Here is a 24,129-nt window from a genome sequence, read left to right as displayed (position 1 = left end):
AGACTCAATTAAGGCAGGCTAATCAGGGCACCTGGGTTTAAAAAGGAGCTCACTTCAGCTTGTGGTGTGGGTGTAAGGAGCTGGCAGTGAGAGGACGTGCTGCTGGAGGACTGAGGAGTATAAGCATTAACAGACACCAAGAAGAAGGTCCTATGGTGAGGATAAAGAAGGTGTTGGGAGGAGGCCATGGGGAAGTAGCCCAGGGAATTGTAGCTCTTGTGCAGCTGTTCTAGGAGGCACTCTAGACAGCTGCAGTCCACAGGGCCCAGAGCAGAGGGTGGGACCGGGTTCCCTCCAAACCTCCCAATTGGCCTGGACAGGGGAAGGTCTCTGGGCTGTTCCCCAACCCACATGGTGAATCTCTGAGGCAAGAAAATCCGCCAATAAGCACAGGACCCACCAAGATAGAGCAGGAACTTTGTCACAACCTTCACCCACGAAAGCTTATGCTCCAATACTTCTGTTAGTCTTAAAGGTGCCACAGGACCCTCTGTTGCTTTTTACAAATTCAGATTAGCCTGGCTACTCCTCTGATACTTTGGGCCAATGGTGCACTAGCACTGGGGCTCCCCTACTAAGAGCTGAAATCACTAAGAGCTGAGCTCACTGAGTGCTGTGTTAACTAGTGGGGGAGCCTGAAGCTATATTACTAAGCTGCTGGCGGAGCAGTTTGTGGGTATGGCTCGAGGAGCAGCGAGCATTGCAGAGCCTTGCGGGGACGGTTGGAGCAGCTCACAGGTCGGTGAGTGGAGCAGCTGGTAGAGCAGAGCAGTTCGTGGGGCGCAGGAGTGGCTCATGGGATGGCTGGTGGAAGTGGACTGGCTCCTGGTGAAGGCTGTGGCGGAACCCTATGGAGAGGCAGCCGGTCGGCCTCAGATCATGTAAGGTGCCCCTTAACGTCCTGTGTGCCCCCCCCCCCCTTTGAACTCTGGGGCTGCACTGAACAGGGACAGAGACTTTGGGTGTTGTTGGACTTTGGGTGATTCCTGGGTTGCTGGACCCAAGACATTTGGGGGGTGTTGGACTTTTGGACTTTGGGTGAGTTTTTTTGGGTTGCTGGTTTCAAGAACCAACAGGAAAGGACACGGCCCAATTTGCTGGGGTGAGTCTTTGCTCATGGTTTGGTCTATGAATTCTAGTTCTGGTGTTTTTCCAATTTAATGCTGATGTCATTCACCTCATGTTGTTAAACATTTTCTGCTACACCGAGACTCTGTGCTTGTGAGAGGGGAAGTATTGCCTTTTCGAGGCGCCCAGGGGTGTATGTAAGATTTTCCCAGGTCACTAGGTAGGGGTTTGAGCTGGTTTTGGGTTACGCTGTTGGGAGGGGACCCCTATGTACTAAACCCGGCCCATGCTGCTATCAACTCGGCCTGGCAGAAGGGTTACACTTAGTTCTGCTTCTGTGCAGGGGACTGTACTAGATGCCCTCTCAAGGTCCCTTCCTGTCCTATATTCCTATGATTCTCTGATAACACATCACATGGCTTCTGAGATCACAGTTCCTGCAGTAAGCAGTAGTGCTGGGCACTAGCTCTCAGCTAGGGGAGCCCAGCGAATGGACACTTATTTCTCTTCTGTAGTTTGTTTGGGGTTTTTTCTTGCTACAAAGTGAGAAGTGTGGGAATTTCAGGTGTCTGGCGATGTCTTTCCTTGTGGGCATCATACACTGGGAACCCCATGCCTCTCCCAGGGCTGTTTTAAGTACTTCAATTTTCTCCACTTCCATATCAGTCTGATGCTGTGAGCTGCCTTCATCTAGAAGTAAGTTTCCGTCATCTTGAGTTTCCAAACTGCTTTTTTGTGGATGTGAGCTACCCTCATCTTGAAGTAATATACCTTCATCTTCATGTTCCAAACTGCTTCCATTCGGATGTGAGCTAACCTTCTCTCCAAGTAAAATTCCTTCATCTGGATGCTGTGCACTGCTTCCATCTTTATTTGGATTAAAGAGAAGACATTTCAGGAAGGATCCCTGCTGTTTTGCTTGGTCCTTTTCCTTCTCAGCCTTTTGTTTATGATACTCCGCTCCTGAGGGTTTTCTTTTTCCTCTTTCTGCCATGGGGCACTTGAATATTGTTATGTGCTCTCGACTGCAAACATTATAGCATTAAGGATGGCTGACACACCACATTGTTGGTGATTTAAACCACATTGTAGCCATCCCAACACGTCTTTCCACTGCTTAAAGGTTCAATGATTAGTAACATACACTCACTTTCCTATTAAAACAGTTAGTTACAGTGTTTACATGGAAACAAAATGACCTTTTTCGACCGGTTGTTTGGAAAGTAATCCCCTTCCTCACCGTTACCCACTTGGAGTGTGACATCATCACTTTCATAGTCTATTAAGCGTTAACACTGTTACTTTTCTTTTGTGGACCTTATTTATTACATGTGAACCAGTTATGACAAAGAAAAGTTCATAATTATACAGCCCGATAATAACACTAAAGTTTAATAATGCTTAAAGATGCTCACATTTTGGATTTATAATGCTGAAAGGTGTTATTCTTTATTCTTTGGCAGCAAGAAACACAATTTTCCACAGTATTCACTCGATTCTTAACCATCTACCTGGGACGTGTGTTAAAATGACCGTTTGACATGTATCAACTCCTGATATCTCCATTCTACATGAATTTCCAGCTATGTGACCATGATGTATGTGGAAACAGAGAAAGAACTGACAGGAAGGGGATGCAATGCATGACCGTTCTTTCTCTGCTTCCACATATATATTCGAGTTATGTGTCACTAGCATTGCAGCTCTTGCCGCTGGCGGATGTTTTTAATTGTGGCTGAGTTATTCCTTATCAAAATTGCGGAGTGGGTCATCTTGACCCTATGTCGCAAATTGAAAAAAAAAATTCACTACAATATTATTTATTTTTGCATATTAATAAATTCTCAGAAATGTAGAGAAATTAATTATAATTCATATTCCCTCTGTAAGTGGACAGGAATTGAAATAATGACATCATTATTTTATTTGTATTTTTTTCATCTTTTCTTTTTCTTTTTTAATTAGATTTTTTCCCTCGAATTTGGTGTCCCATTTAACTTGGCACCCTAGGCGACCGCCTAGTTCGCCTATATGGACGGGCCGCCCCTGATAATGCGGGAGGGTCTCCAGGTTGAGGCAGCATGTTCAGATATGAGAGGGGGTAAGGGCTCCAGCTGGGAGTGCGGGCTCTGGAGTGGGGCCTTGGATGAGGACTTTGGGGTGGAGAAGGGGGCTCTAGGCTGGGGGGGTGGAGCCGAGGGGTTTGGAGTATGGGAGGGGGCTCCAGGCTGAGGCACAGGGTTGGGGTGTGGGAGGAGGTACAGGCTGTGGGCTGGGGAATGTGGGTTACAGGGTGGGGCCAGAAATGAGGGGTTCAGGGTGCGGAAGGGTGCTCCGGGCTGGGATCAAGGGGTTTGGAGGGAGGGTGGGGGGATCAGGGTTGGGGTAGGGGGTTGGGGCACAGGGGGAACTCGGGGTGCAAGCTATAGATGGTGATTGCCTCAAGCAACTCCTGGAAGCAGTGATAGGTCCCCCCTCTGGCTCCTATGCAGAGGAGTGGCCATGGGCTCTGCGTGCTGCCCTGTCCACAGGCACCACCCCTGCAGCTCCCATTGGCTGCTATTTTTTGCCAATGGCAGCTGTGGGAGCAGAGATTTGGGTGGGGGCAGTATGTAGAGTCCCCTGGCTTCCCCTATACATAGTAGCTGGAGGGGGGACATGCTGGCCGCTTCCTGGGAGCCGCACGGTGCAGAGGCTAGAAGGGAGCCAGCCAGCCACGCTACATGGTGCCGCCAACCGGATAATCAATGGCCTGGTCAGCAGCGCTGACTGGATCTAGCAGTATCCCTTCTCGACTGGGCATTCTGATCGAAAACTGGACACCTGGTCACCCTAGATCATTGCTCTGCGTAACACCCAGCACTGCAATATGTTTATGGTGAAAGCAAATAGAAGGTTGCAAGGCAGAGATTCAAGTGATAGCAAGTAGAAGGGTTGGAAACAAAAGGTTACATAGAAAGCAAAGTCATAAAATGCATTCTAGAGTCTGGACTTAAATTATTAGACACTCTCATGTCTTGTAGAATTTAGCTCACCCTGAAGTCTTTGCAGTGCATTCCGTGCAAGCTGGATGTGACCCTCCTTGTGTAAGACAAAGACTGTTAGCTTGCCTCCTTGGTGAAGGATTCAGGATGTACCTCTGCACCCGCAGACATACCCCAACAACCCACTGTCTTCATTCATAAGCAGGATCCCTCCACTCTTACGTCTGCAATCTCTGGCACCTGGCATCACTGCCCTCCCCTGGAACCTCAGACATCCAGACCTTCAAGGATCAGAACTGCTACCCCTGGAAATTGCCTGTTCTTCTGTCCCAGTGACTTACTTCACATGCCTCAACTTTTTCTGTGATGGTTTCCAATATTTTTTCTTGCCAGTCACATTACTCTGCATCGTTTTACATTTACACCCTATGATATCATCTTTGCCATCCCAGGCCTTTGCTTGCACTCTTCTTCTCTTGGTCCTTCTAGAATGCTCACTTAATCTCTAGAAATATCTCATCACTCTGCATGGCCTCTTCCCTCTCTCATTTCCACCATCCTGATGAGCTTGGAGCGGCGGGGGAGAGGGGCAGTTCTTTGAAGGCCAGAAGGGGTTCATGCAAGATTTCTTTCAGAAATTGAGTATGGGTTTTAATTGTTTTATGAGCCCCTGTCTGGGTTCCAGTGTGGGGTAGCAGGTCACAACTAGGGATGTGCAGTTGGAGGGGTTTTTTTCGTATAGAAACAGCTTCTCTCAGGGTATTTGAGTGGTTCATTCCATGATGTGATCTATTTCTCTGGTGGAGTGTCCTTGTTTGGTGAAGGTGGTTTGTAAGTGTGTTAAGGTGTCTGTCCTGGCCTTTCTCCTCAGCATTTGACTAGAGGTAGCACAGGGGTAATCTGCACTTCTCTCCTCTCTGCCATGTGGTCAGTTAAACAGGCTTTCTTGGGCTTTAACTTTTTTCCTCTCTCACCCTTTACTTTTTCTTTTTCTGTAACAGGTTAACAGGCTTTCCCTGGCTTTTCTACAAACCTCTCTCACTTTGTATCTTGTTTGTTTTCTCTAAAAAATATTTGTTCTATTCTTTAGTTTAAAAAAAAATGTTATTTTTCAGATTTTATTTAAAAATAACCTAAATGCATAAAAATTATTTTAGCTAAAATGATACTTAATGAATACCCCCATTTAAAGAAATGCATACAAATATTTTTTCTAAAAATGCCTTTTAACATATTTGTATTTCAAAACTTTATTCCTTTCTTTCAGTTTTAAATTCTTTTGTTTTTGACATTTTCCTTTTATTATCATTCAGATTCCTGGGTTCCCTGGTGCTGGCCTGCCATGCCTGAGCCATAATGCCCCCCAGCCCTCATATTCCAGGGTTCCCAGGCCTCTGTGCATTACCCTAACTGGCCACTGGGTCTCACTGCTGCTCCATGGGAAACTCACTCTGTGTATTACCCATTCTGGCCTTAAACTCTGTGAGTCTAACCTGCCCAGGGCAGATGAAGAGCTCCTCCTGCCACAGAATTCCTGTAGAGCTTTGTGCTGCCTGCCCCAAGGGGAGTCCCTAGGTCTGGGTCTATTCATGGCATTTAGGGAGCCCCCTGAACACAGGGGCAGGGCTCTGGCTGGTGCTGACGGTGTCTCCAATGGGCTAGGAGAGTCTCCAGTGGCAGGGATGCTTCGTGCAAGGCTGAGCAGGAGCCCATCTGGATGGATGGAGCCTGGTCCTCTGGGCCAGCCTCTCTAGCTCCTTCCACTGAGAGCAGGGCTGGCAGCTTCGCAGCTCATCCTCCCCCTCTGTGTGACCTGGGCTTAGGTGAGGTTGAGGGTAGTCCCCTGAGTTTCAGAGTCTCTGTAAGGAGGGAGAGGGCTGTGACATTCTGTACCTTGGGGGAATACTCTGCACCCCCATGTTCATCCTTATAGTATGATTGCGGGGTATGTAATGCAAAGTTTTTCATGTCAGGTGTCTTTGGAAGTCTCATGATGCATTGAGCATTGTTGTTAAGGTAATGTTATAGGTTGCAATTTCATGTATAGAGTTATGAGGCTGAAAATATCTCCTCATGGCTTAAAATAAGCCCAGAAAAAACTCTCCAGGAGCAGAGGGGCAGTTCACACTTCATCAGGGTATGTATGAAACAAACCCAGCCCAGTCTCACAGGAACAAAGGACACTGGCCTAGGCAGCAATAAAGGATCTGTTGGACTCTCCAGTGAGTCTCTCCCCTTCCTTTGGTCAATTTGGGACTGCGATGAGGTAATGCTCACCTGACTCTGAAGGGGGGGGAGGGAGTAAAGCCAAGAGGGAAGAAAGAACATGATAAAAGGGAGAGACGTTTTCCATGCTCTTCCTCTCTCTTCCACCTCCATCTACAGACATCACCACAAAGTGAATGAAGCGCTGATCTAAGGGGAGAGCCTGGCTGAAGGGCAGGTGAGAAGCATCTAAGTTTGTAAGGGCCATGAAAGTGTTAAGTTCTGCTTAGAATGTGTTTTGCTTTTATTTCATTTGATCAAATCCTACTTGTTGTGCTTTGACTTATAATCACTTAAAATCTATTGTTGTAGTTAATAAATTTGTTTCTTTATTCTATCTGAAACAGTGTGTTTGCTTTGAAGCATGTCAGAGACTCCCATTGGGAGAACAAGCCTGGTACATACCAATTTCCTTCTTAAACTGATGAACTTATATAAGCTTGCAGCGTCCAGCAGGCATAACTGGACACTGCAAGACGGAGGTTTCTAGGGTTGTGTCTGGGACCGGAGATATTGGCTAGTGTCATTTGGTTGCACAATCCAAGGAGCAGCTTACATGCCAGAGGCTGTGTGTGAACAGCCCAGGAGTGGGGGTTCTCACAGCAGAGCAGGGTAAGGCTGGCTCCCAGAGTAAAGAACTGGAGTGACCTAGCAGATCAGCGGTACAGATAACACCAGAGGGGAATGTCACAAGGTCATCTCCTCCTCTGGACCCTTGGCCTCCCTTTGCAAGTCTCCAATGACAGAGAGCCCCAGCATGGTCAGTGCTGTACTGCAGCTTCTCTCCAGTGCTGTAGCCCTACCTGCCCCCAGCCCCCCTTCCTGTAATCCTGATACTGGTGACCCCCAACCCTCCCCACCTCCTCCCCATCTCTGCCCCTCCTGGCCCCATTCCCAGTCCTGGCTCTCATTCTCCTTCCATGCCATGGGCCTTCCAACCCTCATGTGATCCTGTCTCCCACCTGCCCAGAGCCCTGAGGTGCATATAGGGGCTGTTTGTCTCACACTGTGCTGTCTGTCTGAGGGTGCATGGGCTACAGAGCTGCCTATGAGGGGCTGCTGCTTGAGCCCCTCACCTGCCCCTCCTGGCTCACTTGTGCCTTTAAGCCAGTTCATTCCTGAGCCCCTGAAGCAGCCACTGGACCCTTCTGAAAATGATATTTGGGTGCCCCCCAAACCATGCCCCCCCGGGCTGCTCAGTTGCAGAGGACACCCCCAGCTTGGAAACCCCTCGTGTACCCAGCTCTCCCTGGAGCCCCTGCACACCCACAGCAGCACTTTGTGAGAACTGGCAACAGGGAAGTTCCCCCCAGCCCAGGTCCCCTGGAAGCCTGTGTGGCACAGAACCAGAGATGTGGTGATTCAGTGTGTCGTGAGGGCTCACAAATCACCCCGTGCTGAGCAGTTGTGACTGGATATTGTAGCCCATAGAGCTAGCTTTAGCATTTATTTTATTCCACAATAATGCAAGAATCCTATAGACCTTATCCTAGAAGATGCTGGCTTCAGCAGTTAGCATAAGGCTTGAGGTCTTTGAACTTAAGAGTGACAGTTAGGCCATTTACCTGTACCAAAATTTTGGGGCATTAAAAATAGTGTGTGTAGGGGGGAATTTTTCCATAATGTCACCAGCCAACCACTGGAACATGAGCTAACGCCAGCTTTGAATAGAACATCCACAGATGTCTGATCACAAGCGTTCAATGGCAACAAATTGACGTATATGAAAATAGATTGAGATCATTAATATACTACCCTATAGGTGAAGGGCACCCCAACATTAGTAGGATGAGGAAATAAAAATAAGGAAGGGGGAGAAACCCCTAGTGAAGATGTATTAGACTTAGTAGCGTCAGCTTAACATCTTATAAAAGTTGTATCCCAGCCTGTGGGCTGAAGGAAAGAGATGTAGCCCTCGGCAGGTGCCCAGATGCTGGCTACGGGTGATGATGAGGACGGTGATGGTGATGAGGAATATAATGGCTAACATTTCAAGTTGTTCTGCAAGGGATGGTGAGTATATGGATGTTCAGATGTACATTCTGTATTATCTCGATCTGCAATGCTGGGTTAGAGTGTTTCTGACTTTGCTAAATGTATTAATAAACTATTGCAAATACAGAAGTGTTCCTAAAGTTTGTGTGTTGCAACTGTGCACATTGGTATAATGGGCCTGATCCTGGGCTGTGTTCCCTGTAAGCTGCACGCTTGGGCGGCCGCACAGGAGAGATTCAAGTACTGCCCAGCTGATTAGCAGAGCATGCACAACCAGCAGTATGTGTTCAGGTGTCCCTCACCGCACGTTGTTCCGTCCTGCAGCTGCTCCCAGGACCCTGCTGGCTGTGCAGAGTAGGGTGGAGGGGAGAGGAGGGTGCTGATGTCAGGGTTTCCCCCTCCCCCTGCCCTGTACCCCATCTCCTCAGAACAGGGCAGAGGGGACAGTCTGGCTCAGGAGGACTCAGAGTTGCTGTGGTCGAGGTCTGAATGGTGAATGGCTGAGTGCCTTTCTTAAAGAGACAAGTGCATTGTTTCTGAGATTTCTCCAGCAGCCAGCTCACAGTCTCTGTTTCACACTCTCTCTCCCTCTCCCCCTTCCCCTGCTCATGTACCCCATCTCTGCAGAGCGGAGGAGGGGAAACAACAGGGCTCAGGAAAGAGCAGGAGAGTTTTCAGTGAGTGTCTTAAAGAGACAGCACATGGCTTTCCCCAGCAGCCAACACACACATTTTCTCTGTGTCACACACACACTGTGACAAAGTTCCTCCTCTATCTTGGTGGGTCCTGCGCTTATTGGCGGATTTTCTTGCCTCAGAGATTCACCATGTGGGTTGGGGAACAGCCCAGAGACCTTCCCCTCTGGAAGAACCCACAGTCCAGGTCAATTGGGAGGTTTGGAGGGGAACCCGGGCCCGCCCTCTATTCCGGGTTCCAGCCCAGGGCCCTGTGGACTGCAGCTGTCTATAGTGCCTCCTGTAACAGCTGCATGACAGCTACAACTCCCTGGGCTACTTCCCCATGGCCTCCTCCAAACACCTTCCTTAGTTTCACCACAGGACCTTCCTCCTGGTGTCTGATAACGCTTGTGCTCCTCAGTCCTTCAGCAGCACACCCTCTCACTCTCAGCTCCTTGCGCCTCTTGCTCCCAGCTCCTTACACTCACACCACAAACTGAAGTGAGCTCCTTTTTAAAACCCAGGTGCCCTGATTAGCCTGCCTTAATTGATTCTAGAAGCTTCTTCTTAATTGGCTCCAGGTGTCCTAATTAGCTTGCCTGCCTTAACTGGTTCTAGCAGGTTCCTGATTACTCTAGTGCAGCCCCTGCTCTGGTCACTCAGGGAACAGAAAACTACTCATCCAGTGACCAGTATATTTGCCCTCTACCAGACTCCTGTACCCCACTGGTCTGGGTCTGTCACAACACACACACACACACACACACTCACCTCCCAACACATACTTGTGTTTATTCTTGTTATTACTTCTTGGTACTGCCTGCAATGCACATATATTCTCTGTAATTTTATTCTTTCAAAGTGTGTTATTTTAGTGTTTTGACCGGTCTATGCATTTCATAATTTTTATTTCTCTTACACTTAAATTTAATTCTCTGAGTAGTGAGTTCTAAAATGCCTAACCTGTCCTGGCTGGAGTAATTATCTCTATGATAACTTTAAAAAAATATATATTATATCTATTTTTTTTGTTTCTACTGGTGGTGCACATACCTTGGTGCACATAACAAAATTTATTCCGCACATGGATGGAAAAAATTGGAGGGAACATTGATCCTGGGACAAGAACCTGTCAATCCTCAAAGTGATAACAGGGAATTCTTAAGTAATCAGTAAAATTAATATATGAGTCATAGATTAGGCTGCAATACGAATGTAAAAGCTCTCCAGAGTCATGAGCAGCGAGCAACCAGCAAGGTGCAAGCCAGAGAGGAGGAGACTCCCAGCCTGATCCCCAGAACTCAGGCAGCCGGGCCCAGCGCTCAGCACCACCTCCTTGAAGTTGGGAACAAACTAGGCCAGACAGCAGCTTGATGCCACCAGCCTGTGAGTGCTGCAGCTGGTGTCGGCTGTTAGAGCAAACACAGGGACTGAGAACGGAGGAGAATAAACTGCAGAGATGCTAATTCAGTTGTGCAGAAAGCTTTAATTTCCACCAGCAAACCCCACCACACAGCAGATGCAGGCCCAACAGGAAAATTAACTACCACATTGAACTCTAACAGGGCAGAGGGGGGTGTCACAGCAGATGGGCAAAGAAAGCACAGAGCAGAGCCCCAAGAGCCGGTCACTAGCCCCAGACTGGCTTCAGCAGTGGATTTTGTAAAGCTTGGGTGACCATCGTTCCCCCTGAATCATCTGAGCGTTTTTTCAGTCCCCTCAGCATGGGATCCGGCCAGGCTCAGGACGGTGAGCAACGGTCCTGCTGTTGCTGAAACAGAGCAAAAATCCAGAACGCTGTTAATCATAGACTCTGGTACATCCCACAGGCAACAAAGCCCCAGCAGCTCTCCCTGACCAGGTCTGTGCGGACAGACACGGCTCGGACAGGGGCAACTGGGGCAGGCCAGACAGACACAGATTAGGAGGATGTTTTTTGTCACTCAGACCTCACCGAGGAGGGGGGCATTTTTCTGGCCTTTGGTGCTGATAGACCCTTGAATGGTGAGCCCCTCTGCAAGGCCCTTCTGAAGCTTGGTACTTGAGAGATTTTAGTGACCAACCTATTGCATCTCTCTAGCTAGTCTGCAACTCACTGAGGGTACCTGTGTCTGAAAGGAGCCAAGTGGTCCCTTATTTTGGATGTCTCCGACAGTATATATAGAATGAGAAGTTTTGTTTTCAGAGATTCACAGTAGCCACAAGTCTAACTGAAATGAAAGGGGGGGTGGGGTAGAGGGTCAACACATCTGAAAATCAGGCCCGAGTTGGGCAGTCAGATATTGAAGCCCAGCTCAAAGGCCGTATTTTTCAATATGGGCCACTGGCCGCAGGAAATCAAACCGCTCTGGCTGTTCACAGCTCTGAGCAGGGTTCTAGAGAACACAAGATTGCTGTATTTGCTAATGACCCACCTTAGCTAGCCGCACTCCATGCTTAGACACCTTTGAAAAGACTGTGATGGATTATCAGGTTTCTATGTAAATTTGGCCAGCTCTGCACCAGTGCCTGTGGACACTTACACTGTGTTTAGCTCCCCTGTATGGTGGGTCCTCTAATGGGTTTAAATGTTTAGGATTTCAGATCTCACTGGACAAAGTAATTGATGACCCTAAACCTGTTCCCTCTACTCAAACACTAAGGATGGATACTTCAGGCTGTGAGCCATGGGCTCATGATTTCAGGGTTATCCTTGAAGAGACAAGGTATGCTTAGATACGCTCCAATACCCTGTCAAAGTCTTGATATTTAATGTCTGCTTACTAACCGTTGAGAAGGAACTTTGCACGGCAAAGGCCTGCTGCTCAACCTCTCTGTTAGACGGAATGGGGCCCCCACTTCAAATACATTACCACAAATGTGGGGAAGAATCTGCATCATCACTACGGTGTACATGGAGCTGTGCTTCAAACCCCATTGTGACAGAAATGGCAATTTTCTGGACACACTTCACAGAATGAATTTTCAGTATTTTAGGACATCATTGTATTAAAATGCAAATGTTAATGTGTCACTGCAGGATTGTAGGGAACTCTTCTAGGAGACATAACTAATATGAACCTTGGGGTCAGGAGTGCTGGAAGCTCCCTAGAAGTGCGGGGGGGCCACCAGTGCCCGAACCATAGCCCCACCCCTTTCCCTGTGAGGCCCCACCCTTGCTCTGTTTCTTCCCCTGAGGCTCCACTCCCTGCTCACTCCTCTCTGTCCCCTCTCCCCTGTCACTTGCCATGGCCCCTTGGTTCCCCCTGTTCCAGAGGCCCTAGTTAAAAGGGGTTTCCAAGGAAATACTTGAGAGTTGTGGAAAGCAACTTACCCACCTCCAGAGCTATTCTTCTGAAGCTACACCTTAAGGAGAAACCTGTTGTCTGGCTGATTACCTATTCATGGACACTTCCCCAGCAGCTGTCTCACCCCCTGTCTCCTCAGGTATTTGGTTGCACACCCCAGGGAGGTAACTGGATTGCCATTGGATACTGGCAGAGACATCCACCCGCTCCTAACTGTCAGCTGTCCCATTTGCAGTTTGCCTCACATGGTCCCTTACAGGCCTGGAGCTAACTGGGGGCTGAGATGCAGCTGGTTTTCTCAGCACTGCGCTGGGCCTAGTGGGAAAAGTGGAAAAACCCTGGCAAAGTGACCCTGCTGGTCACATATGGCACATCACTTTCTCCCACCCATCTCAGGGCTTCTGGGAGGTGGTTTCACTAGTGTGGGTCTAGGCTTTGGCCAGCTCCCTGCCCCCTGATCCCATTCACTTCCTATTAGGTTTTCTATCAAACACAGGCTGAATATCTGCATAATGGTTGGCCCATGTCCCAGCTATGCCTACATCTTTGGGATTTTTGTCTATTTCCTGGATTTCAGGTCTGGGTGGGGTGAAGCATTTAGAGAATTGTTCTAAACACATTAATTCATAGGCCTCATGGACCATGGAAACCCTCTATCCCCACCTCCTTAAATAATTCCTAATTTGGGTTGAAACCTCAGCACAGGTTATGTTCCTGTTTTCCTTCTCGTAGATGAAGGGGTCACTTTAAACTTTAGTTACAAACCTTGTTCACATCACTCATAATATCTGCAGCCCTCCCTTCCCATAAGGCTAAAAATGTTCCAGGCCTTTTTCGCAGACAGTTGTGGAGCCGGGTACCATGCCATGTCCCCTTTTCCCACCTCATTGAATTCACATCCCATCTCAAAAGCATTTAGAAACACAGCCAGGCCCACCACCTCCCTAAAGTGAGGAAGAAATTTGGAATCTTTGCCACCCACTTCTCGCTCGTGCTTGCGCTGCTTCTCCTTTTCTTCTCTCTCTCGCTGGCGCTGCTTCTCCTTTTCTTCTCTCTCTCGCTGGCGCTGCTTCTCCTTTTCTTCTCTCTCTCGCTGGCGCTCCTCATGCTGGCGCTGCTTCTCCTTTTCTTCTCTCTCTCGCTGGCGCTCCTCGTGCTGGCGCTGCTTCTCCTTTTCTTCTCTCTCTCGCTGGCGCTCCTCGTGCTGGCGCTGCTTCTCCTTTTCTTCTCTCTCGTGCTGGCGCTGCTTCTCCTTTTCTTCTCTCTCATGCTGGCGCTGCTTCTCCTTTTCTTCTCTCTCTTGCTGGCGCTCCTCGTGCTGGCGCTGCTTCTCCTTTTCTTCTATCTCTCGCTGGTGAGATGTAAACACAGTTGTAAACACAGGAGTTAACTTCAAAATGACAGCAGTCTCCTTCTCATTCAACACTTCTGCCACCATGTAATGATCTTTCAGTTCATTAAACAACAAACCGGGGAATGAGAAAGGAATAAAACTTATAATAAAAGAAACCAGAGACCTTCTGTGGTGAACTGCTGTGCACAGGTATACTGTGTTCTCAACCCCAGATTCCAAGGCACATCTGTAAATTCCTATATTCATAATACCGTCCCTTATGAGGGATGCACTCTAAATTATATTCTTCCACAAACATATCTCTACAGTGAGTGATTGAACAATATATACCGTGTCATCAAACTTGTTATTGTTACAAAAATGGTGACTTACCTGTACAATAACAACTATTCTTCAAGACATGGTGTGCGCATATACATTCCATTGCAGGTGTGTGCACACCCAATGCACTCGAGTTGGAGACCTTTGCCAGCAGTACCAATAGGCGGTGCATGCACCCCATCTCTCCTCTTGCCCAGATGAGACAAAAATGGTGTGTGTCCACTACCTCCCTCTCTATTCCGTTGCACTGCTGTAGGCAATGTCCAAAGCAGTGGGGAAAGTGGGAGGGTCATAGAATGTGTATATGCACATGACATCTCAAAGAACAAGTTACAGTACAGGAAAGTAACGTGTTTTTCTCCTCGGAGTGATTGTGCACATATACATTCCATGATAGGTGATTCAACAGTAGTTCCTGTACAGGTGGAGGGACTTTGGATTATTTAAAAAGAGATTGTAACTCTAACTTGAATTGCCATGAGAGGCTTGAGTGACAGCGTAACAAGTGGACAAGGTATGCACAGATGACCACGTCACTGCCTTGCGTATATCAGCTATTGGAACATTGCTCAGAGAAGCTGATGAAGTGGAGCAAGCCCTGGTGGAGTGAGCCATTATTCTCTGTGGAGGAGAGACTTTCTCAAGATTGAAGCAGAGCTTCATGCCATCAGAAATCCAGTCTGAGAGCCACTGAGATGACACTGATTGACCTTTGGTTCGCTCAGCATAGGCTACAAAATACTTGTGGGAGATCCTGAAGGATCTGGTGAGGTCCAAGTAGAATGACAGGGATCTAGAAACATGCAAAGCCTGAAATGTTTCCTCAGCTTTAGATCCAAGGGGGAGTGGGATTTGGGGAAAAACACTGGGAGATGAATTGTTTGGTTAGATGGAGGGCTGACATTACCTTAGGCTTAAACTTAGGCTATGCCCTAAAGGAAACCTTGTCCTTAGGGAAGATTGTGAAAGGAGGGTCAGCCAAGAGAGCCTGAAGTTCGGAAATTCTCCTTGCAGTAGTGATTACCACCACAAAGGCCATTTTCATAGACAATAGTGATAATGAAGTAGCCACAGACTCAAAAGGGGAGCCCATGACTTTGGAGAGGACTAGATTTAAATCCCATACAGGTACAGAAGCAGACACTGGAGGATAAAATGGCAATCCAAATGGAGCATTGTCCCTCACATGTCCCTCACCTGGACAGATCAAACAACTGTTGTGCCTGTCTGTGACATGGAAAACAGCCCTGAAGGTGGCACGTTGTTCAAATCCTGGGGAATTTATCAAAGTAAAATCTCCCAGAAAACTATCAAACTGTAATAACTAACAAACTAAATTATTGAACACCAACTCACTGTATAATCTAAAACTGTGCGAGGCTGGCTAAGTGAAGGAAAAGCCATGGAGAGCCACAACTGTCACCATGGGCAGTGAGAAGGAACTGAGAAGGAGTCGGCAGAGAGCACAAGGAGAGAGGGGTGCAGGTGGTGCCTGCTCGTACTGCTGGCTAGTCTCTGAAGCCAGTGCCCTGGCTGCACATACACCTGCAGTGGAATGTATATGCAACAGTCACTGGAAAAAGAACCTTATTCACAAGACTCAGTTTTCAAGGAGAACTTTGTTTATTCTGGGAATCCAAATATTTTTCCTTAGGAGCTTTTCACAGAATCACTTGCTTGAATTGATTTTAGGTCCTCAGGACATATTGTATCTGCTATGGGATTCAATATGCTGTATTAATTTGCTTACAGAGTAGATATATTTGCCGAAATTGCTGAACTCCACCCCACGACCCTCATTTTGGGTTTTCACAGCTTGAACAATATTTGAAAAGCTCTCAGATCATACTCTGGTTTGCATTCTCTTATGTATTCTTCCATAGTAAAGTTCCCTGGATTAATTGTTGGCATCAACATTCACTTTCCCAGGATGACATTTCATGGTGAAGTTGAAACCTGAGAGCTCTGAAACCATCAATGTCATCACAAAAGTTAGTGGGTTATTATCACTACAGACTGTAAATGAAGGTTCATAGAAGAGGTAATCTACGAACCTTTATGTTAAGGCCCACTTCAGAGCCAGAGACTTTCCCAGAGTATAAGTGGTAGCTCTCTGCAGGTGTCAACGTTCTGGTTTCACAGGCAATTGTCTGGGGATCCCATCTTGATGCTGGTACAGGACTGCTCTCAGGCTCTCTTTTGAGGTAACCATATGCAAGGTGAATGGTTTCTGTAAATCTGCATAGGCCATAATTGGAGGATTGGACAGTGTAAAGGAATGCTAAACTGTATTATACTGTTTAGCCACTAGGTGGTGCTCTGTGTAAGATACCTCACCTGAGCCCACAACATCCCGACCTGGCAGTGAATTAGAGTGTCTTAAAGAGAACACATCTCTTGTATCTCTCTGGGGTAGAGGCTCTGTAACCAGGCCATATCCAATACTTGACATGGTGTCAGAAGTGAAGGCAGTGTCAGAAGTGAAGGCAGCTTAGGTAATGCCAGAGGAGAACAGAAACAAAAGAAAAATAGCAACAAAAGTTGCAAAGAGAAAAAAAAAAAAAAAAGATTGCAGGATTTCATCAACATGCCACTCTTCAGTGCCCCACAGAATTTCAGCTTTGACAGCCCTTCAGAATGGAAAGATGTAGGTCTTGGAGGCAGAGATGTTCCATACCTGCCAAAAGTGGGTGGGGACACAAGTAAGGGCAGAGTGAGGACAGTGGCTTCAGCAGATGTTACTGAGCATGCTCAGGTTTCAGAGTAGCAGCCGTGTTAGTCAGTATCCGCAAAAAGAACAGGAGTACTTGCGGCACCTTAGAGGCTAACAAATTTTCTTTGGATGCATAGAATAGAACATATATTGAGGATGTATATATATATACACATACAGAGAGCATGAAAAGGTGGGAGTTGTCTTACCAACTCTGAGAGGCCAATTAAGTAAGAGGAAAAAAAACTTTTGAAGTGATAATCAAGCTAGCCCAGTACAGACAGTTTGATAAGAAGTGTGAGAGTACTTACATAGGGAGATAGATTCAATGTTTGTAATGGCTCAGCCATTCCCAGTCTCTATTTAAGCCTAAGTTGATTGTATCTAATTTGCATATCAATTCAAGCTCAGCGGTTTCTCGTTGGAGTCTGTTTTTGAAGCTTTTCTGTTGGAAAATTGCCACCCACAGGTATGTCATTGAAGGACCAGACAGGTTGAAGTGTTCTCCCACTGGTTTTTGAATGTTATGATTCCTGATGTCAGATTCGTGTACATTAATTCTTTTGTGTAGAGACTGTCCGGTTTAGCCAATGTACATGGCAGAGGGGCATTGCTTGCACATGATAGCATATATCACATTGGTAGATGAGCAGGTGAACAAGCCCTTGATGGCATGGCTGATGTGATTAGGTCCTAGGATGATGTCACTTGAATAGATATGTGGGCAGAGTTGGCATCGGGTTTTGTTGCAAGGATAGGTTCCTGAGTCAGTGTTTTTGTTCAGTGATGTGTGGTTGCTGGTGAGTATTTGCTTCAGGTTGGGGGGCTGTCTGTAAGCGAGGACAGGTTTGTCTCCCAAGATCTGTGAGAGTGAGGGATCATGATCTCTGTATGTGTATATATATATCCTCAATATATTCATAGATTCATAGACTCTAGGACTGGAAGGGACCTTGAGAGGTCATTGAGTCCAGTACCCTGCCCGCATGGCAGGACCAAATACTGTCCAGACCATCCCTGATAGACATTTATCTAACCTACTCTTAAATATCTCCAGAAATGGAGATTCCACAACCTCCCTAGGCAATTTATTCCAGTGTTTAACCACCCTGACAGTTAGGAACTTTTTCCTAATGTCCAACCTAGACCTCCCTTGCTGCAGTTTCAGCCCATTGCTTCTTGTTCTATCCTTAGAGGCTAAGGTGAACAAGTTTTCTCCCTCCTCCTTATGACACCCTTTTAGATACCTGAAAACTGCTATCATGTCCCCTCTGTCTTCTCTTTTCCAAACTAAACAAACCCAATTCTTTCAGCCTTCCTTCATAGGTCATGTTCTCAAGACCTTTAATCATTCTTGTTGCTCTTCTCTGGACCCTCTCCAATTTCTCCACATCTTTCTTGAAATGCGGTGCCCAGAACTGGACACAATACTCCAGCTGAGGCCTAACCAGAGCAGAGTAGAGCGGAAGAATGACTTCTCGTATCTTGCTCACAACACACCTGTTAATAGATCCCAAATCACGTTTGCTTTTTTTGCAACAGCATCACACTGTTGACTCATATTTAACTTGTGGTCCACTATAACCTCTAGATCCCTTTCTGCCGTACTCCTTCCTAGACAGTCTCTTCCCATTCTGTATGTGTGAAACTGATTTTTCCTTCCTAAGTGGAGCACTTTGCATTTGTCTTTGTTAAACTTCATCCTGTTTACCTCAGACGATTTCTCCAATTTGTTCAGATCATTTTGAATTATGACCCTGTCCTCCAAAGCAATTGCAATCCCTCCCAGTTTGGTATCATCCACAAACTTAATAAGCGTACTTTCTATGCCAATATCTAAGTCGTTAATGAAGATATTGAACACAGCCAGTCCATTCTATGCATCTGAAGAAATGGGCTGTAGCCCACGAAAGCTTATGCTAAAATAAATTTGTTAGTCTCTAAGGTGCCACAAGTACTCCTGTTCTTTTTGAGCATGCTCAGTCCATTTGAGCCTTCTCAGTACAAGTCAAGCAGTTAAATCTGGGTAGGGGCGCATGACCCCTTGTGCAACATTTATCAATGTTGATAAATGCAAATAATGCACATTAGAAAATATAATCCCAACTATAACTACACAATGATGGGGTTTAATTAGCTGTTTCCACTCAAGAAAGAGATCTTGGAATCATTGTGGATAGTTCTCTGAAGACATCCACTCAATGTGCAGCAGCAGTCAAAAAAGCAAACAGAATGTTGGGAATCATCAAGAAAGGGATAGATAACGAGACCAAAAATATCATATTGCCTCTATATAAAGCTATGGTATGCCCATATCTTGAATACTGCATGCAGATGTGGTCACCCCATCTCAAAAAAGATACATTGGACTTGGAAAAGGTTCAGAAAAGGGCAACAAAAATGATTATGGGTATGGAACAGCTGCCATAAGAGGAGAGATTAATAAGACTGGGACTTTTCAGCTTGGAAAAGAGATGGCTAAGGTGGGATATGATAGAGGTCTATAAAATCATGACTGATGTGGAGAAAGTAAATAAGGAAGTGTTATTTACTCCTTCTCATAATACAAGAACTAGGGGCCACCAAATGAAATTAATATGCAGCAGGTTTAAAGCAAACAAAATGAAATATTTTTTCACACAACACATAGTCAACCTGCGGAACTCCTTGCCAGAGGATGTTGTGAAAGCCAAGACTATAACAGGGTTCAAAAAAGAACTAGATAAATTAATGGAGAATAGGTCCACAATGGTTATTAGCCAGCATGGGTAGGGAAGGTGTCCCTAGCCTCTGTTTGCCAGAAGCTGGGAATGGGCAACGGGGGATGGATCACTTGATTATTACCTGTTCTGTTCATTCTCTTTGAGGCATCTGGCATTGGCCACTGTTCGAGGACAGGATACTGGGCTAGATGGACCTTTGGTCTGACCCATTATAGCTGTTCTTATGTTCTTATTACCTGTCTATTCGGTCCGTCTGGGGCACCAGACATTGGCCTCTGTCAGAGGACAGGATACTGGGCTAGACGGATCTTTGGTCTGACCCAGTACAGCTGTTCTTATATTCTTATGCCCCCCCACATGTTACCTCTGTTTGCAGGAACAGACGTAAGGAAGCAGGTTAGCAGTGGACAAAGCATAAACTCACAAGTGGCCTTGTAAATAATGTGTAGTTAGTAGATAAAGAAATAGTAAGGAGAATAATGCGTGATAAGGCTGCAGCTTTGCTCACTAGCACATTTTGCAGCTCATGGACTGTTTCAAGTTACGAAAATTAGTAGACTAATTATAAAGTGTGTGATATGATGTTTTATCCTATAGTATTAAGTGTAAGTGTGTATGTAACCTGATTCGTGATTATGTATGTTAGCTGTGTGGTGTACCTTGTACCCACCCCCTACAATTAAGCCCGGTCAGCTCAGGTATAGTTTGATTGTATGCCAATAAAGAAACCTCAGTGACAAGTCAAGTTGAACTGATTTCTTGGATTCCAGAGAACTGGATAAAGCTTTCTCCTGGGACTGGATGAAGTGTTCTGGATAAACCAAGTGAAAAAGGTCTTGGAGGGAATCCCAACAACAGACTGGAAGCAGCATTTTGCAAGATTTTGCTTTGCAACCAAACTCCACAAGGAAACTGCACACATTCAGATATGCTCTTTCATTTGTGCTATGGGGAAGCAGACAGAGCAGATCTTTAATTCTTTTACCTTTACTGAAGACAGTCACAAAGATGACTATGCCAGAGTTCTGGCTGTGATTGATGCATACTTTATACCTCAATGCTGAACTGTATTATACAGGTCAGCCACTACATGGCACCATGTGTTACAGACACACCTGGCAGTGCATTAGTGTGTCTTAAAAACAATGCAGCTTTTGTATCTCCCTGGGGAGGGAGCGCTGTAGCCAGTTCATATCCGTTATGTGACAGACAGCATGAATCAATTGTTTTTCACTCTGTTGATTTTACATGGAAGGTGCTCAGATACTACAGTGATGGGTGGCAGTATGATACCAGTTAGATAGATGGGAAGGAAGGGAAAATGCTCTCCTCCCTGTTCCCTTCTCATCTCCTAAAGGCTTCTCCCTCAAGACCTCAGGAGGCCAGCATGGACACGGGGCTGGATAAAAACGGAATTCCCCCATCCCTCCAAAATCTACCTTCCAGTGCATTTGGGACAGGGGATAATCTGACCTACCCGACTCCAATTGACAAACAAAATGTAAAACTGAGGCCAGGACTACACGAGAAACTTACACTCACACCCCTTAGCGACATAGTTATATCAAACTAGTCCCTGGGATAGACAGTGCTAAGTTGACAGGAGGAGGATTAACTACAGAAGAAGGTAGTGTCTTCACTGAAGCAGGCTACAGGGCAGCTTTAAATGTGCAGCTGCAGCATTTTAAGTGTAGACCTGCCCTGAGAAAGAAAATATCCCATAGCCAGTTAGGGTAATGCAGTGTATCATAGAATCATAGAATATCACGGTTGGAAGGGACCTCAGGAGGTCATCTAATTCAACCCCCTGCTCAAAGCACGACCAAATCCCAACTAAATCATCCCAGCCAGGGCTTTGTCAATCCTGACCTTAAAAACCTCTAAGGAAGGAGATTCCACAACCTCCCTAGGGAACCCATTCCAGTGCTTCACCACCCTCCTAGTGAAATAGTGTTTCCTAATATCCAACCTAAACCTCCCCCACTGCAACTTGAGACCATTACTCCTTGTTCTGTCATCAGGTATCACTGAGAACAGCCTAGATCCATCCTCTTTGGAACCCCCTTTCAAGTAGTTAAAAGCAGCTATCAAATCCCCTCTCATTCTTCTCTTCTGCAGACTAAACAATCCCAGTTCCCTCAGCCTCTCCTCATAAGTCATGTGCTCCAGCCCCCTAATCATTTTTGTTGCCCTTCGCTGGACTCTTTCCAATTTTTCCACATCCTTCTTGTAGTGTGGGACCCAAAACTGGACACAGTACTCCAGATGAGGCCTCACCAATGTCAAATAGAGCGGAATGATCACGTCCCTTGATCTGCTGGCAATGCCCCTACTTATAGAGTCCAAAATGCCGTTAGCCTTCTTTTACTCTGTGCTTTACCCAAACTAGGCAGCAGGTGTCACTGCTGCTCCATGGGGGAAAACACACTGAAAATTACCCCCCAACTGCCCCTCCAACCCCATTGAATCTCACCAATTCCTTCTGCAGCCTGTCCATCTCCTCTTTCATCAGCCTGGCTCTCTCTGTGAATTCCTGCTGCAGCTTCTTCTCCTGCTCCTTTCCCTGCTTCTGCAGCTCGTCTATCTCCTCTTTCAGCAGCCTGGCTTTCTCTATGAAGCCCTGATACAACCGCTTCTCCTGCTCCTTCAGCTTGCACTCCACAGTTCTGTCCGTCTCCTGCCTCATCTTGGCGGTCTCCTCCTCCATCTTGGCTTCCACCTGTCTAATGTTCTCCTGGTGGCTGCGTTCCACATCTCTCATCTCCTCCTCCAGCTGCCGCCTTCTCTCCTCCTCTGCCTTGCGCTGCTGCTCCAGCCGCTCCACTCTTGCCTGCTCAGCTTGTTGTAAAAGGGAAAACAAAATTTAAAAAGTTGATGGCATCATCCCCCTCCTACTGTGGAGTCTCCATGTGGCAGACAGTGTCCAGCCTCTCAGATGTGTATTGGACCTGATTATAAAGTGGCAGTTGCCTCTCCACAGAAGGCTGCCAGTGGGTCTCCACTGTGATAAAATGGCAGTACCTGCTCCACAGTTAAGGCTGTTAGTGGGTTTCCATTATAAGCCTGATTGTGCCCCATTTTGAGTTCTTACATAGAAAGTCAAGTTGGGCTGAAAAGTGTCAAAGTAAGTTTGGACCAACATTGAATTTTTCTACTAAATTGGAAGTGAATCAGACCAGGATAGGAGAACTATAACACGCTCATAACAGATATGTTCACCAGAGCTCAAAAACTCTTTGTTTTACCAGAAAGAAGAAGAGAGATGAAAGGAAAATTACTTACTGGTAATTCTGTTTGTCATATGTCTCTTTTCGCCCATCCTACAGGAGTAATTTAATGAACAGTGTCATGGAGCCATCTGCTGTAAGCAGGGAGGCAAAACAAACCAAGCTCCCACCTCTGACTATATCAGCCCCAGCCAGAGCAGTCTCCTTCCTAATATACAGACTTGCAGAGCCATAAAGGGAGAAAAACAGTATTCATGTTAATAAATAATAAAGCAGTTGCAGCAGGGAGGAGGGTGGGATACATCCTTACAAGATGGGAGAAGAGGGGAATACAGCTAACAGAATTACCAGTCTGCAGTGTTCTTGTCACTGTGCTGGTCCCAGGATATCAGGTCGGTGAAGCAGTGTCTTTTATTGAACCAACTTCTGTTGGTGAGAGAGACAAGCTATCTAGCAACACAGAGCTCTTCTTTGGGCCTGGGACTATCCCAATAAACCTGGGTGCCTAGTTACCTACCAGGAGCAGACTGAGTTCTCTGAGCCACAGCAGAGAAATGAAGGGGAAACTCTCTCTGAGGAGCAGAGATGAACCCCAGAGACTGAAAGGCAAATAGAACACCTGGCTCCTGCCCAGCAATGGGTGTTCAATAGATGTTTTTATAAGGCCTTGGAGGTACAGCTCATAGGGCAGGTCCATGCACAGAGAGTTGCGACACACTCAGTTTATCTCCCTCAGTGAGGGAGCCTGGGCTGGCGTCTGAACCTCTGGCTTACATAAGGGCAATGATTTCAAACCTGAGGCTGAAGCCCTACCCTGATTCAGCAGCTCTGTGGCTCATGGGAATTTTGAGAGTCAGCCTGGAGCACCAATGGTAGCCCAGAGGCCAGCATAGTTATTATTCAGTGGCAAAGAACTACATGCACACAGAGCTGAGTTAAGGTAGGTCATCCCCTTGCAGAAGGCTGAGTTGAGTAATCTCAAACTTCTGAAACCCATGAAATGCACAGTTAAGCTTGCCCACACAACCTTAACTCTGCCCTCTTTCAGCAAATGCTCCAATATGTCCTGTTAACACATATACCTTTACTTTGCCAATCACACAGCTGCTGAAAAGTACAAGTTCTTCACCTCCTTTTACAACCCATTCATGCTCACCCACAGGTTTCCAGCAAACACTGTTACAGGACAAAAAAAAAATGAAAGAACGAAAGAAGCATGCCCATTCCACCTTTCCCCTGCCTTCTATGAGAAATGCCTCAATACACATATAGCATCTACTCACACAGTCTCTTGGCAGTATAAGATTCAGGAGGTTCCAGATCCTGACAGACATTCACACTTAGCCAACTTCACAGACAGAATACCACATGGGCACAACTTAAGAGCCACTTCCCAGCCCTAACAACCCCCTTACACTGACTCACAGGCTACCAGCTCAGCCTACCCTTCCCGTTAACCAACATGAAAGCATGAGAATCCTTTCACATTCCACCTCACTGCTGACAGTACCCTTT

The 24,129-nt window shown here is 46.5% G+C and overlaps 1 protein-coding gene across 1 annotated transcript in view; it reads right to left on the bottom strand.

Moving 5' to 3' along the window:
* Positions 1-13,161: 13,161 nt before the first annotated feature.
* The window catches only part of LOC101944632 (guanylate-binding protein 1-like), a 163,315-nt gene continuing 152,347 nt past the window's right edge, over positions 13,162-24,129 (bottom strand). Inside the window, exons 10-12 of the mRNA XM_065574580.1 lie at positions 21,988-22,225; positions 21,861-21,900; positions 13,162-13,617 (exon numbers count right to left, since the gene is read on the bottom strand). Coding sequence (XP_065430652.1) covers positions 13,192-13,617; positions 21,861-21,900; positions 21,988-22,225 — 704 coding nt within the window. The 3' untranslated portion in view covers positions 13,162-13,191. The remainder of the gene's footprint in view (positions 13,618-21,860; positions 21,901-21,987; positions 22,226-24,129) is intronic.

This window comes from Chrysemys picta, chromosome 20, assembly GCF_011386835.1.
Source record: "Chrysemys picta bellii isolate R12L10 chromosome 20, ASM1138683v2, whole genome shotgun sequence".
NCBI classification, from domain to species: Eukaryota; Metazoa; Chordata; order Testudines; family Emydidae; genus Chrysemys; species Chrysemys picta.
This window is presented reverse-complemented; position numbering and strand designations above follow the sequence as displayed.